Raw genomic sequence first — 17,716 nt, forward strand, 5'->3', positions numbered from 1 at the left:
CCGCAGCATATGCAGGTTTCCAGGTTAGGGGTCCAATTGGAGCTACAGCCGCTGGCCTACACCACAGCCACAGCAACAGCATATCCGAGCCGTGTCTTCAACCTACACCACAGCTCACGGCAACATCGGATCCTTAACCCACTGAGTGAGGCCAGGGATTGAACCTGCATCCTCGTGGATACTAGTCTGATTCATTTCCGCTGAACCACAACATGAACTCCTGAACTTTAAAGTTTGAGATGAGCTCTTTAAGTGTAAAGCAAATATAGCACCTATTTTTAGCCAGGATTTCACATTCATCATTAGGTCTTTGCTGGATATATTTTCAAGGGACAAAATGCCTGTCAAATATCCAAAGAGAAAATACTTTAAGCCTTTACATTTAAAATAAAGATGTGAGCCTTTCACAAGTTTCTATTTTTACACTATCCATTTAACAATAGATTGCCTTTGAAAAATACACTTTGAATAATCTAATCATTATAGCCCACTTCATAAGGGTAAAAATCTGCCTTGTTAGTTCTTAACTTTGACTCACACTGGAATCACTAGGGGAGCTTAAGAAATATTGACGACTGGGTTTCACCCCTAGAGAATGGGATTTAATTGACATGGTGTGTGGATTAGGTATGAATAGTTGAAAATATCTCCTGAATGATTCTAAAAGCTGAAAGATAAATTCAAAGTTGAGAACCACTATATTGGCTGGATAGCAACTCCCACTCTCATATAAGAATAAGGTAAAGGACAGTCAGAAGATCCTAGTTTGATCGAATCTTCTTCAAACTGTAGTTAGTAAATACACGGAGATTCACAGGCCTGGAGAAGAAAGTTACAAGGAGGGGGTTAAAGCTAGAATAAACTTAATGCTATTGGACTGCAAACAGAGGTACTATTGTAAATTCATCATTTTTTAATATAATGGTACAGAAATACCCATAGATATATAAATACCTCTATATAAAATTAAGCTCATGGAGGTAATGACAAGCTCAAGAATTGACAAGAGACTAAAGAGACACGACAAGTGCACTCAACACATGATCCTGGATTGGATTCTTGGGTCATGACTGGGACATCAACAAACTGGACTAATGTTACCTCCTGATGTTCTGGTCACCTAGAAGTTATGTAGAAAAGTGGGCTTGTACTTAGGAGAGCCACACTGAAGTATGAAGGGGTAATGAGCAATCAGATCAATACACTCTCAAAAGGTTCTGTTAGGGCTCAGGGAGGGCCTCTCCCAAATAAGCCACAATGGCATTTTGATTACTTTGAATTAAAGGCAAGGAGTTAAACTTCAAGGTAAAGAAGTTGAATTTTTTTTTTTAAACTTTATTTTTGGCCATACCCATGGCATGTGGAAGTCCCCAGGCCAGGGATCAAACCCATGACAGTGACCCAAGAAGAGAGAGTGACAATGCCAGACCCGCTGCGCCACAAAGGAACTTTACCAAAGGCAAAGGCGTTGAATTAAAGTTACTTAGGGGACAGCTGATGCAAGAGCGACATTTTGATCCTTTGTGTCTCCCAGAAAGCAGGAAATAATCTCCCATGTGAAAGGTGTGCCCCCTGCATCTGGAGGTAGAACAACACCCTTATTACTAGACAGGGAATTCAGGCTCAGAGGCCTGTGTAAACACACCTTGTTACTAACTTACTGCCTCAGAACCAAACTTGTTTATCTTTTCATTTATTTATTTATTGCCTTTTTAGGGCCGCAACCGTGGCATATGGTGGTTCCCATGCTAGGGGTCGAATCAGAGCTACAGCTGCCAGCCTACACCACAGCCACAGCAACGCAGGAGCCGAGCCTCATCTGGAACCTACACCCCAGCTCATAGCAATGCCAGATCCTTAATCCACTGAGTGAGGCCAGGGATCATACCCCCAATCTCATGGTTCCTAGTTAAATTCGTTTCCGCTGTGCCACGACGGGAACTCGAGCCAAACTGTTTAGATCTTCACTAATGGAGTACCCCAAACCTAAGCTTCCTTGCCGTATCAATTCATCTCTAATGTATCATTTCTCTATAAAGTATGAAAGTTGCCTGCTTAGGCCACAACCTAGATCCCATTTCTGAGACCTCTGTATGCACAAATTAGATTTGTTTTTCTCCTATTAATGTTTTGTGCCAATTTTTTGTGTGTCTCTTTCCTTTTTTTTTTTTTTTTTTTTTTTTTTGTCTTAGGGCTGCTCCTGTGGCACATGGAAGTTCCCAGGCTAGGAGGGGTCGAATCGGAGCCAGAGCTGCTGGCTTCCACCACAGCAATGCCAGATCTGAGCCTCATCTGCCACCTACACTGCAGCTTGCCACAAGGCCAGATTCTTTAACCCACTGAGCGAGGCCAGGGACCGAACCTCCACTCTCATGGATACTAGTCAGATTCTCAAACCACTGACCCACAACAGGAACTCCGTTTTGTGCCAATTTTATTATTAGTCCAGCCATAAAACTTCAAGAGGGGTAGAGGGGGAAATTTCCCCTCCTTGACAGATCAAAAACATTTCTGAGAGCTCTGTGTACTATTTTGGCCACTTTCATATAAATTGAAAGTTTTATCAAAATAAAAAGCTTTCAAAAGTAATTAGATGTCACTCCTCTGCTCAAAATCTTCTAACAGAATCTATTTCCACAGACTTGTATGTGAATGTTCACAGCCACTTTATTCATAATGGGCCTAAATTGGAAAGAACCCCAATGCTCAGCCACTGGCAGAAAAAGAGATGAACCTCAAAAGCATGCTAGCCCCACTGCAGGGACAAAAAACAGACCAGTGGTTGCCTAGGGTTGCAAAGGGCCACCAGGGAGCCCTTCCTTTTGGGGGTGACAGAAGCTCTATATTAACTCTACACAATTGCCAAAGCTCATCAAATTGAAGATTAGGAGTTCCTGTCGTGGCTCAGGAGTAACGAACCAAACTAGTATCCATGAGGACATGGGTTCAATCCCTGGTATCACTCAGTGGGTTAAGGATCTGGCGTTGCTGTAGCTGTGGTGTAGGCCAGTGGCTGCAGCTCCAATTCTACCCCTAGCCTGGGAACCTCCATATGCCACAGGTGCAGCCCTAAAAAGACAAAAAAAAAAAAAAAGAAAGAAAGAAAATAACTCAATTTTTAAAATCCTCTAATGGTTCTCCATTTCAAAGGGTAAGCAAGCCCTTCAAAAGGCCTCCATAATCCCCTCTTCCAGCGCTCCCCTCCCTCCCTCCCACTAAATCCATTATGACGTACTTCCTCTCAAACAGCCATTCAAAGCAGGGCCAGTCTGCAAAACATTTTCTGTTCTGAGACAAGCTAAGGACAGTCAATGGAGAGCAAGTAGTCAGAAAAGTTACTAGCAATTGGCATTGCTGTCAACACATAAGAGCATGGTCCTTTTTCTAGTAACTCACTGTTAATATATTTTATGACATGCATGAACTTGACAACTAAGGTAAAAAGTTAAGACTCAGCCTTTGCAGGGGCAAAGTTTATGGCATAAAACCTACTCTGCTTTTTCCTCACGTGCGCACAAGAGTGCTATGATAAATCTACATAGGTCTAAAAGTGGTTTTTCCATAAAATGTATGTTCCACATATGTACATAAAAATTCTAAGTGATAAGTCTTATTCAAGGAAATGTTAAAAGAGACATAAAAAGTGGTCAACAGTATCACTTTAACATGTGCTATACATACAAAAAATTGTCCACTTCTTTTTGCTTTTTAGGGCTGCACCTGTGGCATATGGAGGTTCCCGGGCTAGGGGTCAAAGCAGAGCTGTAGCTCCCAGCCTATGCCACAGCCACAGCAACGCCAAATCTGAGCCATGTCTTCGATCTACACCACAGCTCACAGCAACACTGGATCCTTAACCCACTGAGCGAAGCCAGGGATCAAACCCACAACCTCACAGTTCCTAGTTGGATTTGTTTCTGCTGCGCCACTACGGGAACTCCCTCAAAAATTGTCCACTTCTGAAGACACCCATGGTTTTACTTGCAGGGGACTGAATCAATAGCCTTAGATAGAAATCAAATAAGCATCCACGTTTAAGAAGCAAAAACAGGTAGTAAGATTAGGAGTGGCAAACTTTCCAAGTCAGCCTACTAATCTTCAGAAAGATTAGACTAAAAATCCTTCCTCAGAAGGTCATTCAATAAAGAGGTTAGGTTATTACCTGAGCAGGTATTTCTCAGAACCATCTTGCCTCAAGAGGGTAAGTGCATACAATGTGAAGTTTGAGAACAATTCTCTCTTTCCGTCTGTTTTCCCAGAGAACAATAAATACAGTCACTTCTAAACAGCCTTGACTCAATTAAAAACTGAATGAAAGGATTTGTTAAATGTTGACTACCAACAAAATCCTAGCTATGCTCAATGATTTGAAGAACGAGAAATTTAGATCCTGCCCAGGTCTCATTTTCTTCTAATCTCCAGGATGATCATTTTACCATTAATAAAAGTCAATTTTTTTAAAAAAGAGAGAAAAAAAAAGAATGAACTCTAGGATGGCAGTTCATACGCATAAGAAATAACATTACAGAAAATCTCATCAAGTGTTTGATCTAACTCTACTTTTATTAACATGGTTCCATGCTTCTCTACCATTAGCTGCTCAAAATAACACTAGAAAAGCACCCTGTTAGTTTTATATACCCTTAGCATGTGTTCTAGACTAGCACTAGCATGTGATGATTGGGACAGTGGGCCCATAAATGAAATATTACATACAAAATACAAATAAATGTTTATTGGGCAAAATTAAGGCCTTTGCAGTTCACAGTTCACTGAGGCTAACCAAAGACTAGGTAATTTTTTAAATCCTTTACAAAAATTTCACATACACATCCCTACTCCCCCCATTAAAATGGCCTGACCAAACATTATCAAAACAAACACCATAAATACCAAGTCCTTTAAAGACAACTATCCCAAATGTTATTTTTTGGCATAAGTGATCTTCATGGCATGGGATGGTGTGATCTTAAAGCCCTGTAAAGCATCCCTGGCAGCTCCAGCCTGTCCATCGTTTTCAAATTCAACAAAAGCAATGTCATGCCTCCCAGGTACCAAACGTACTTCCTTGAAACCAGGGAACCTATAAGGAAGAAAAGCCATTTTTATATATGGAAACAATGTATACATATATAGATACAGAAATGACATCAAATACACAAATGTCTATTCTGTGTTTAAGTTTGTAAAGCAACACACTGATATTAGTCCACAAAAAGTATCATATCCACCAAGAATCCTGAGCAGGGGGAAAGAGCCTGAAATGTAATTAATAGCATGAGAAGAACGGCAGAAATCATGTAAACTAATTCTGGTTTTGTCATTTCATCAAAGCTTTGTTTCCTGTTTTACTCATCAAATAGCATTAATAATTCAAGCATTAGAGGTAATTTAGCTTTTTCGTTTGCTAAATCTGCTGAATGGTTTCAATTCGTGATTAATCCCGGAGCAAATCAATGAAGCTGTAAGAATTACTGCCACATGACACACAAATGGATTCAACCCAGGGAAGAGGTAGATGTCCTGTCAGAAGGCTCTCGGAACACAGACTTCTTTATGAAAACACTTACTGATTAAACAGCATGGATAGCATCATCTCATTAGTCTCTTCCGGTAAATTATTAAGGAATAAAATATAGTTTGGAGGATAATCAGGGACCTATTAAAAAGAAAAGGCAAAGCTAGCTTAGAAGTATAAAAAGCATGGTAAGCCATTTAGCTCTCACATTAAAATCTAAACTTCAGAGAACAACTTTCCACTGTTTAAGGCTTGTGAAATCTTACTACATCAAACACTAAGCTGAAAAACAATGACACCAGAGAAATAAACAAAAACCTAACAGTGACTAAACAAGGTAGACATTCAAGTCACTTAATACAAATTTAGAAAATTATAAATCTTAAAAACAGTTTTAACAGTACTTAAAACAATATTTAAGTTAAAACATCTGGAGGTCAGTTAGAATTGCAGGATTTTGTCTTCTGGATTACATGACCAATCCTAACGAAACTAGATAAGGCAGAGATGTCACCCACCCTCAGGTACTCAAACCCTCTGCTCTACTGCTTACTACTTCCCGGTGTATTAGAACATAGGGAAACAGAACGATTTCCACTTAGAACCACTACTTGGTGATTTTTAATGTTTTCTGCAAATCAATGAGATATACATGGCATCTAGTTACATACAAGTAAGTAGAAACGGACACTGTTATTAGATATTAAACTAAATCATTTGCTACCTGATCCCAAGGATACAGGGAATCATAGCAAAAGGTTCTTATATAAGAGCCCCCATCTTCGGGTTAATTTCATGGAAGAAAGATGAAATGTAAAGAACTTAGGGCTTAGAAAATTAAGTGCTGGCATTTGTGCACTGAACTGTAACTGCTGAAAGACTACAAAGAAGTAGATAAGCAATTCCCTAGATGTAAGGATCCTGTCAGACTCTAGCACCCAAGGGACCACATGGGAAACTGTTAGTCCATGACCGAGACTTTCTCTTGAGGCCTTTATTGGGAAGACTTGGTAACGAGTTTCTAAAACACCTGTATCAGGAGACTTAAATATATCTGTGCTGAGGAAACAAGAGCAAAGGAAACTGTAAAACAATTTGGCTCTATTAGAAAAGATGGGTTAGTGCCTTAGCCAACTTAACCCAAGGCACAAGTCTGGAAAGCTCTGGGCCACATACTGTGGAAAAACATCAATTTTCCTCCTTGCCTTCACAAAGCTTAGAAGCTGTCATTTTGAATCTGTTATTGATTCATTGTGCAGAGTAAGGAATAAAGAAAATTAGAATGTTTTGAGGAGTGAGTTTCCACATTAAAGTGGTATATAATTTAATGTACTGTGGCTTAGAGATAGAATCATTTTCGGTTTTGGAAGACATGCAGGTTGTTGTATATTTCTGTCACTGTTTTATAATTTTATTTTAAAATAAGTATCACATGGAAAAATAATATTACCTGAGGATTTGGTGTTGCATTTCCTTGGGTATTAGCCGAATTTGGTGTTCCCTAAGCCAAAAAAAAATAAGAGAGAGTTACAATTTCCAACCCTTCTAAAAAAACCCAGCACAGAGTTCCTGTCGTGGCTCAATAGTCAATGAATCCAACTAGGAACCGTGAGGTTGAGGGTTCGATCCCCGGCCTTGCTCAGTGGGTTAAGGATCCGGCGTTGCCGTGAGCTGTGGTGTAGGTTGCAGACGCGGCTCAGATCCCACATTGCTGTGGCTGTGGTGTACGTCAGCAGCTACAGCTCTGATTAGACCCCTGGCCTGGGAACCTCCATAGGCCGCAGGAAGCGGCCCTAGAAAAGGCAAAAAGACAAAAAAAAAAAAACAAAAACCCCAGCAGATACTTACATTTATAATTACTGCATAAAAGTATGATTAACAGATTTTTTTATTCTACCTTACTTTTGCTGCAAATTTACATTTCAAAAACTCACCGAAACATTTATGTATAGTAGAATATTTTTGAAAGGTCTAGCCCTAACTTTAGACTATATCATAAAATTCAACCTCCAGGCTTTAAAATTATGGAGAAATATATAAGAGAAAACCCAAGAACTAGTCTTTCTCACTTTTTTTTTAATACACAAAAAAGTAAAAAATCATACTTAGTAAAACTGATTTGTAATCACTTTCAATCTCAAAGTAACTACTTTTTGGATGATAATTTCACCTTTATCTAGTATTTTGAATTAGATTTTGAATTCCTGAACTGTTCAAAGAAAGCAGCTTTGAGTGGAATACTCATGATTAGAAGGTAACATCTATAGCATTATTTATACACAGAATTTGAAAAATAAGCCAATAGATATTAACATATTTTGGAGAATGATGGAACTAAATGTCAGGCAAATTCAAATAAAACTGTTGAATATACATCTGCCGTAAGTAAAGTTTTACATTATAATGTGTTGCTTAAACACAAATCTACAAATTTTAGAACTCAACCATTCTAGCTTCTTAAAAATCCACTTCAAACACACAGAGGTGCACAAGCATGTCCCAAAGATCACCCCTCAAGTGGAAGACAAAGAACTATCAAATTTTCTGACACCAAAAGAATATGAACATTTGCTGATCTTACCTGACCAGGTTTCTTGTTCACGGTGGTTGCAGTCTGTTCCACAGTTTTGGCTTTTTTCTTTTCTTTTTTCTTTTCTTTGTCAGCAAAAGTACCACGCATTTTAGATATTATATCAGAATCTGTTTTTGCATACTGGATTCGCTGTTTTAGTTATTTGAAAACAGGTTACTTTTCACTCCGCTGAAGGCTGTTTACACTTGTCATTAATTTTGCAAATTTCACTAAGCAAATATGAGCTAATTTTAAACACATCCTTAAGGAAATGTCAAATACACTGAGCTCCAAATGAAAATAAATTGTGGCCCATGATTTACAAGTGAGACAAAGTTAGATTCAGCTATGTTTATTAGAAGAAAAAACCATATATTTTCAGATGAGAAAACGGGACTTTGAAATATCCATACCACTGCTCTCCTCCACTTAAAAAAACAGAGAAAACTGCACTGGAAAGTTGTCCATCCCTTAGCAAGGATGCTCAACAGAAGGTCAAAATATGCATGGGATTGTTACTTCTGAAATTAAAGTACCAAAGATTGAGAAAGACCTGCCTTTGAATCTGAGCTATTATTTTTAAATGAAATGACTAATGGGGGCATCAACTTAAATTTTAAAAGCTTTGAAAGGAAACAAAAGGATGGCAACATAGCTAGTGCAACTACACCACTGACCTGATTGACAGGCCATAGCCAGGAGGCATAGCACACACCAAGGAGCAAGCGTGGAAACACCCCAGTCTAGGACTACATTTCGTCAAATTTAACATGCATTCCAATTACCCAGTGAACTTGCAGATCCTGATGCAGTGGTTCTGCTGAGGCCTGAGAGTCTGTACTTAAAACAAGCACAGAGGGCATCACCCTCTGGGAGAGGGGGCACACCTTGAGCAGTATGGCCCTGCCCTAAAGCACTGTCACATAGCTAAGTCTCATACCAATTACCTGTCCCAAAACTTTTGCTACAAGTTATGCTGTCATCCAAGTGTGCCTATTTGCAAACTGCAACTTCCAATTCAAGGGAGTATTTCTTCCCTGGCACCCAAAGAGCCGAAACTACCTCTGTGATCATATCAAAACACCACAGCCCTATCAATTCTCTCTAAAATTGTCCCGTATGGCAAGAAATTGATTTCAGTCTGAAGGGAGCAAGTGACATTTTAAAGTAATGCAGGCTTTAAAGCAAGAAATGTGTCACAACCAAGAGCAGTTCTTTCCCCACCCCACCCCTTTTTAATGGCCTCACCCATGGCAATGGAAGTTTCTGGGCCAGAGATTGAGTCTGAGCCACAACTGCACCAAAGCCCCATCCTTTATAATCTACTGCGCCGGGCCAGGGATCGAACCCATGCCTCCACAGCAATCCTCGCTGCTGCAGTTGGAGTCTTAACCCACTGGGCCACAGCGGGAACTCCCTTTCTTTTACGTCAGCTAGAGATGAATGTACAGGAGAATGAGAGGGCAGCAGGCCTCCCAGGACCGCTCAGTCCCAAAGGCTTCCTATGAAAGCTCTGGCCACTAGACCACAGACTTAGCTGTGATCAACTCTTGATAATCCTGCATGTCGTCATCTAATGGAAAGGGACAGGTCTGGACTAACTCTGACTTGGTCCCAAGGATTCCTTCCCAGCTCCCCTGGGTCTTTAACCTCCTTGTTGACCTAAACAGATCTTGGGTGATCTTGTATTTGTCCCTGTGGCCTGAGAATACTTCTGCCCTGAACCCTCGCTTTCAGCAGGCTGGTCTAGAGCAGCAGTTCTCAATCAGGGGAGAATCTGCCCCCAGGAGACAGCTGGCAGTGCTGAAAGGCGGCACGGTGGGTTGTCACGCTAAGAGGGCAGAGGCCAGGGTGCTCTAGACCCCTTACAACCAACAAGGCAGCCCCAGCAACTATTCAGTTCAAATACCCCATATATCAGATGCTGAAAAGCCCTGGTCTAGACTAAATCCTGGTATAGGATAAAAGTCCATTCACAACTTAGAGAAGGTGCAAAATTTACATTTATTCCAAAGGTTTCATTACAGAAGCCCTTAGGAAGATGGTTCTGTCTTACTGAGCTACTTTGGAAATTAAATATCCAAATATCCTTGAATCACAGAGCATAATTTTGTTCTGAGTTCCAAGTTATATAACTTTTTGTTCATTTCTAATCTGGTATGTTGAGTTAAAGTAAAAGAGCAACTGAAACCACCTAAGTAAAGACAGCTCAAGGAACATTCTTTTCCTTTTCCAGGATGCTGGCGACTTGGCAGCAACTACTACTTTCCTAAAGGCAGAGAATGGACCTCCTAAAATACCTTCAATATGACATCAGTCTAATGGGCTTTTTCCATTGATTTTAAAAATTTAGTTGGCAAGGTGAAGCCAGGGCCAAACACAGTGAACAATTTTCAGCTTTCCTGGATCTGAGTCAGTCATGCAACCTTGTCATCCCAACTTAGCAAAACAGACCTAAAAACCTCAAGAGGAAAAAACCGTTCCTTCATACTAATGTAGTTTTAGATTTTAACTAAAACCCAGTCCTATGCTACCACCAAGTGAGATCTCAAGTATGCTATTTTTTTCATACTACTGAGAAAGATAAACTGCTTTCAGGAAATGCCAATTTACTGAAAATCAGGGAACGTGGGTTCTATCTCCCAGTTTTCTGGAATGGGACTTTCTACATATACGGTGCCCAGTCAGGTGGGAAATGATGGGGAAAGGAGAACTGGATAGAGGGTGAGAAGAAAACTTGCTCCAGTAAAACAGAAAGTGCCCAGGCCTGAATTACACAGTATGGGATAGAGGTCCTCAGACTAACTGACCACAGCCAGCGCTGCCTGTTTTACACATGAGGTCTTCTTGGAACAAGGCCACATTCATTCACCTGCACACCGTCTATGGCCATAAAGGCAAAGTTAAGTGGCTGCAAAAGAGATCATCTGGCTCATAAAGCCTAAAATATTTACTATCCGGTCCTTTACAGAGAGCATGCTGAATCCTTGTTTAGGGGAGAAAAAAAAGTCACAGTACTGAGTGTTAGATTAGCCCTCAAATCTTCATACTACTACTGGTATTATTAACATAAGCTTTCTGTGCCTGATTCTTCATTTGTAAAAATAAAGGGATCAGACCAGTGGTCTAAACTACAAGTTATGGGCCATATCCAGCCTATAACCTGTTTTTGTATGGTCTATGAGTTAAGAACTTTTTTTTTTTAAAGGCCGCTCCCGCAGCATATGGAAGGTACCAGGCTAGGGGTCAAATCAGAGCTACAGCCACAGCAACTTGGGATTCAAGCTGCATCTGCAACCCATACTACAGCTCATAGCAATGCCGGATCCCTGACCCACTGAGTGAGGCCAGGGATCGAATCCGCAACCTCATGGATACTAGTCGGATTCGTTTCCACTGTGCCACAACAGGAATGGCAGAAAACTTTTATTTCTTTTTCATTTTTTACAATTTTAAATGATTGTTTTAAAAAAAAAAACAACAACACACACTCACAAAAGAATAGGCAGCAGAATCTGTACATGGCCCACAAAGCCTAAAATATTTATTACTGGTCCTTTATAGAATTTTGCTCACCTATGAATAAGAGCAAAGAATATCCAATCTGCTTACATTTTACAGGTGGTGAACGTGTGCACAGAACCAGTTAACAGCAGAACCAGAATGAGAACATGGGTCCTTGAAACTGCAGGACTTGGCTCTTTCCCCAACATCCCTACCCATCACATTCCAATTCCAGTAGAAAAGCACTTGGGAATCCATACCCAGGGTCTTCTGTACACATTCACAAAGGTAAAACCCTTTGCTATATGCACTGTTCCAACCTAATCCAACCCTCTACCAACTTTGACTTATACCAACACCTCCTGAGTTCTCTAGTTCCCTTCAATCCCTACCACCATCCAATCTTCACCCAGCAGCTAAATGTGAAATCTCATTATATCATTCCTGAGTTTAAAACTTTCCATATATAACTACTTCATTTCCATTCATTGTTACCCATTAATAAAACCTATGACTTTAAGTCTATGAAGTGTCTTTAGATCACTGCTTTATCTAGATTGCATAGCTTCTGATATACAGTATTTAATTATGGTATTTTCTGAAACCTCAGACTGGATTTCCTCTTTGACCTACAATTTTTGTTTTGTTTTACGAGTTTACGAACAGAGGTTTCTTTTTAATCTTCTGAGTAATTATTAATTTCTAGATCTTTTGAGAGGACAGTATTGCCTATACTAACACTGCTTTTAAAATATTCTACATCTCAATGTATTTTGCTTTTGGCTATTTGAACTATCATAAATTAAGTGGTGACTTATAAGCTCTTCTACTACTGTGTTCCTATAAAAATAAATACATAAATAAAATAAGCCCTAACCCACTCTAACATGTAGTTAAAAGCAAAAAACAAGTCATATTTTCAGGGGTGTATTTACAAATCTACCATTTCATTAATAGTGAACAAAGCCAAAATAGTAAGATTGATTTACCATCGGTTTGCCATAAAATGGAAATCCTTGTAACTGTCTCAAGGCATTTGTGGATGAACCCAGTTCCTTAAATATAACAAAGGCTTGCCCCCTCATCTTCATGGTCTTTAAAGCCACAATATCTACCACGTGGCCAAACTGAGAAAACAGGGCATACAGGGATCTCTTCAATTCTGCACAAAATTAGAGAGAAACCAGTTATTTGTCAATGAAATGATGACAAAATTCTTCATAAAATGACACTGCACGCCCCCCCGCCATTCCCTTACTTATTTATACAAAGTTACATTTTTTAATAAAAATATCATACTATTCACATTGGCTGTCTAATTTTACAAGTTTTTAAAATCATTTGATCTATGAGTGAAAACAAATTCCACACATTTTCAGCCCCTACCTACTTTTTATCTTTAAAAAGCCTTAAAATCCCCATGCATTAAGGGATAAACCATTATTTCAGGCACTGAGAAAGAGGACTAGATGAGAACTTTTAAAGCTGTTTAATTTTTAAGATGGTGTAAGTAAACACACTTTACTTTTTAAAAAGCTCTTACCTTCTTTTTTAATTTTGTCGTTCATATTGTTGATATAAATTGTATGATTTGGTCTGATATCCATGTTTTGAGTTAAACTGTTCAAACAGCCTAAAGAAATGGTAAATATTCTGTTATAAGCAGGGAGAATTCATTGCGTGGTAGTGTGGAATTAAGGACACAAGGTTAACTTTGCAATCCTTTCAATTCCAAATGTCAGAAAATATCAGTTTGGCAACAGTCTAAAACTTCTCCAGAACTTACTAGCCTTTCTCTTGAAATAAAACAAGAACAGTTCTCAGGCTGAAAACTTGGTGGGGCACTATTACCTAGTCAGATTTTAATAATATTCTTTTATTCCACACATTTATTTTTATACTTATCTTTCACTTACAAGTGATACTGTTTTTCCACCTGTTTTTCATTAGTGAAATAATTTTAAAACTTCGTTAAAAAGGAAAAGTAGATTTGAAGAAAAATGAAAAAAGAACTAGCAAATGTACGTCCAGTAAAAATCAAGACGGAACAATAATGAAATTTGCTAAGAACTATTTCACAGGCACTTTCATATTTACTACTTAATTTATATACACCATCACCAACAGTCTTGCCTTGCCTCCAAAGTCACCTGTAACCGACCTGAAATACCAGAGCGGTACTGCAAGATGGTTGAGAGCTCAGAATCTAGAGCCAGCCAGATCTGAATTCACGTATGTCTATGCCAGCCAGATCTGAATTCACTAGCTGCTTGACTGAGGACAAATTCCTTAATCTCCCAGGTCCACTCTGAAAAAATGAGATGGGAACAAAATCTACCCAGTAGAGTTCATTTATCTAAATGAGATAAAGTTCTAGCAACACGTTATTAATTTCTATCACAAGCTAATACCTACTCTTGTATACATGTAGTCACACAGCTGATTAAACTAGAGATCTGAGAATTCAACCCTTGCTTTCTGTCTCTTGTACTTTTCTTTCACACCCCTCCACACTATTATTTACAGTTTCAGTGGCAAATTTTGACCTTTATTTTCTTATTGCCCCAGATATTCCTTCATTTCATGAATATTTACACCCACAGTATGTGAACAGCCTAGGTCGACTGACAGCATACATATGGGGACTGTACTCGTACGATTAACAGGTGAAAGGTAACGGTTCTCAGAGACTTGCGAACCCCTAAACTGAAACTGGGAGTCTGGGGTCGCGAAGAAAGCCGGAAGACTAGAGGAGAGGCTCTCGTATTATCTCACGCGATGTTTTACGGAAAGTAGGACTAGTGCCGGGGCACCGGGGTCGCCTCCCTGATCCAAAAGTAAGCCTCCGGCAGGCACCTGAAAATCCAAAGCGAGCCGTAAGGCCCTCACAGCAACCAGGGGACACCAGTTATCCATAACTTCATATGCGCGAGCCTCTCGCCCTTCCAGACCGAGTCACATTCGCCCACGGCCCAGGCCTGAAGCCCCAAGAAGCGGCCACGAGATCTCCGGCCCCGAACCATCCCGCTAAGAGACAAGGTTCTGAAGTCCGGGGACCTCGTCGGACCCGCGCATCAGTTTCCATCCCCCCTCGCCCCCTCGGCGACCCTCCCCGAACCCCCGACAGCCAACCTTTCAGCCCCAGCACCGCGTTTCGTCCATCGGAGCGTGGGACCAAGAGGGAATCCCCAAGCCCGAAAACGAAGAAAGCGAGGAAGAAAGAGCCTCAACTCACCCCAGGCAGTAGCCGCGTCCAGTGCAACCCGGAAATTGGAAGCCGGAAGTGGGGCCGGGCGCCGGAAGTAACACTGCCAAGCGCCTCAATCGAGTACCGACAAATCAAGAAGTCGAGCCCGGAGTGGATCGATATTCCACAGTCTCCAAGGCGGCAGTTGGGAATCCTTCCGCGCACACGCACATCTCTCTGGCTGGGAGAAGAGGTGAGAGGGGATGTGGGAAAAGCGGAAGAGGCTTGTGAGGAATCCTGTGGAATTAAACTGGAATCCTGGGACCGCTGAGAAAGGGAACAGCGAAAGGCAGTGATTCATTTACCCATGAGTTTGCGTTGGTCTATCCCATGCAACAGGTGCCTTCTGTCTTTCCAAATGCTCTACAGATCTTCTACTTATAGTTACGTCCTGGCAAGCCCATCTGTAAATTGAAAACTTTGTAAGACGCAAATGCACTTAATACGCCTAACTTGCCATACATCACAACTTAGCCCAGCCTACCTTAAGTGCTCAGAACCCTCACATTAACCTGCAGTTGCACAAAATCATCTCGTGTAACTCAGTGAATATTGTACTGAAAGTGCAAAACACAGTGGTAGTCTGGCTCACCCTCGTGGTCCCATACTGGCTGGGAGCTTTGGCTTGCTGCCCAGCATCAGGACACTGTGTCTACCTCATATCAAAAGCCTAGAAAAAGATCAAAATTCAAAATTTAAAGTCTGGTTTTCATTGAATGCTTATCACTTTTGCACCTTTGTAAAGTCAAACAATCTTAAGTCGAACCGTCATAAGTCAAGGACCCTCTGAATAGTTTTACAAGTGCAGCACCTATTGTCCACTGCAGGGGGAAGGTGCCCTGATTTCCCTTCTCCAGAGGGCTGCCTCCACCTCCAGGTGGCTGCCCCCACCTTCAGGGCAGCTGGTACCCTCCACCCACCCAAGTCTCTTCCAATTCTTGAGACTCTGAGGGAACTCTTCTCCAACATTCTACTGAAGAGCTTAAATCCTAGAAGCACCTAATTTGTGTTCCCACGTTGGAGGGAATTGATGTCTCTGTCCAGCTGTCTCACCTGATAAAGCAGTTACCTCCAGTAATAGCTAAACACTGATACAATCATCTTCCTAAACTCACTGAAAAAAGCATCACTTCCCTACCACCCTTCCCACCTTCTCTCCCCACAAAATGAGTAGATTGTTCTAGTAATCAAGTTGTTGGTGATTAATGGCAAGCTGAAGGAGAATTCCAAAAAGTATGTGTGTTCATTCATCCACTTATCAAATGTGTGTAAAGCATCATCTGGAGTATGAAATGGTTGTTGAGAACCAAGAAAAAAAGGAATCCTGTATCTTCTCCTTAACTAATCCCTCTGACCCTCACTGTCCTCATCTGTAAACTAGGGATCATAATGCTACTTCCTTCTGTGATATTAAGTGAGTTTAAAAATGTAAAACAGTCAGCACATTGCCAGACACAAAATAAATGGTTCATAATTTTTTTTTTCTTTTTACGACTGCACCTGCAGCATATGGAAGTTCCCTGGGCCAGGAGTTGAATCAGAGCTGCAGCTGTGGCCTACACCACAGCCACAGCAACACCAGATCTGAGCTGCATCTGCTACCCACACCCTAGCTTGTGGCAATGCTGGATGCTTAACCGGATGAGCAAAACCAGGGATTCAGCAGCATCCTGACAGAGAAAACATTGGGTCCTTACTCTGAGCCACAATGGGAACTCCCATAAATATTATTTCTAAATGCTGGCTATGATTTGGACATATGGATAAAGGGGTCAACTAGATTTGTTTTATAAGATGGGGATTTTTATTTTAAAAGATCATGGGAGTTCCCTTTGTGGCACAGTGGTTAACGGATCTGACTAGGAACCATGAGGTTGCGGGTTCCATCCCTGGCCTTGCTCAGTTGGTTAAGGATCTGGCGTTGCCATGAGCTGTGGTGTAGGTCGCAGACGCAACTTGGATCTGTGGTGTAGGCTGGCAGCTACAGCTCTGATTAGACCCCTGGTCTGGGAACCTCCATATGCCATGGGAGCCGCTCAAGAAAAGGCAAAAAGACAAAAGCCAAAAAAAAAAAAAAAAAAAGATCATGTAGAGGTGCAACAAGTAATCTTCAAAATAATGTAAGATTCTTGAGGGTAGAGATTTTTCTCTACTTTCTTCACTCAAGTACCTTCATTAACTGAAAAAGTGACTGATAATAAATATGTATTGAATAAATGAATGATGCTTCATGGAATATTAGGCAACTGAACAAATGAGATGCCTTAGGAAGACGCACATAAGTGTAGGAAATGATATTAAACAATCACAGAAAGGCATATTTTATTAGGTAGATATAAAAATTAGAATGTAAATAATCCTGCCTCAGGTAAGGACTTAGGAGAGAATACAAAGAGAATGTCCTTAACACATTTAAAGAGAAAATAAACGAAATAGAAACATTGCTGAATAACAAAAGACAAGCTGCCCTGTACACGGGGCATCTGAGCAATAATTCTGTTTGATGATAATGAAGATGGATAAACTGTGGTTTGTAAATTGTTCTGACCAAGAGCTCATTATAACCATTAAAAAAAGGGTAAGATAGGGAATTCCCCTGTGGCTCAGTGGTAATGAACCTGACTAATATCCATGAGGATGTGGGTTTGAGCCCTGGCCTAGCTCATGGGTTAATTGCCATGAGATGTGATGTAGGTCACAGATGCAGCTCAGATCTAGTGTTTCTGTGGCTGTGGTGTAGGCTGGCAGCTGCAGCTCTGACTTGACTCCTAGCCTGGGAACTTACATACGCAGCACAAACAGCCCTAAAAAAAGCAAAAAAAAAAGGGGGGGGGGGAAGGGGATAAAACTTTGCAAAGACACTCTACTTGGCAGA

General features: G+C 40.6%; 1 protein-coding gene across 2 annotated transcripts; it reads right to left on the reverse strand.

Moving 5' to 3' along the window:
- Positions 1-4,720: 4,720 nt before the first annotated feature.
- Positions 4,721-14,906, reverse strand: SNRPB2 (small nuclear ribonucleoprotein polypeptide B2). Of its 2 annotated transcripts, none has more exons than XM_047771642.1 (7): positions 14,830-14,906; positions 13,138-13,227; positions 12,584-12,756; positions 8,100-8,240; positions 6,969-7,019; positions 5,571-5,659; positions 4,721-5,083 (listed from the first exon to the last, which is right to left on the reverse strand). In XM_047771642.1, exons 2-7 carry the CDS (start codon positions 13,199-13,201, stop codon positions 4,924-4,926), a joined length of 678 nt encoding a protein of 225 aa, XP_047627598.1. In that variant the 5' UTR covers positions 13,202-13,227; positions 14,830-14,906; the 3' UTR covers positions 4,721-4,923. The 2 variants fall into 2 exon arrangements, with proteins under 2 accessions (XP_047627598.1, XP_047627599.1); XM_047771643.1 differs by lacking the exon at positions 14,830-14,906 and adding an exon at positions 14,727-14,820.
- Between the last annotated feature and the right edge of the window lie 2,810 nt (positions 14,907-17,716).

Source organism: Phacochoerus africanus, chromosome 3 (genome assembly GCF_016906955.1).
Source record: "Phacochoerus africanus isolate WHEZ1 chromosome 3, ROS_Pafr_v1, whole genome shotgun sequence".
In the NCBI taxonomy this organism is placed as follows: Eukaryota; Metazoa; Chordata; class Mammalia; order Artiodactyla; family Suidae; genus Phacochoerus; species Phacochoerus africanus.

Bases quoted from the DNA above. Each gene is read 5' to 3' on its own strand.
- SNRPB2 (XM_047771642.1), bottom strand. From the start codon at position 13,201: ATGGATATCAGACCAAATCATACAATTTATATCAACAATATGAACGAC. The intron at 12,757-13,137 runs GTAAGAGCTTTT...AATTTTGTGCAG, and splicing joins CGACAAAATTAAAAAAGAAG to AATTGAAGAGATCCCTGTAT. The intron at 7,020-8,099 runs GTAAGATCAGCA...TTTTTGGCTTAG, and splicing joins TGAACAAGAAACCTGGTCAG to GGAACACCAAATTCGGCTAA.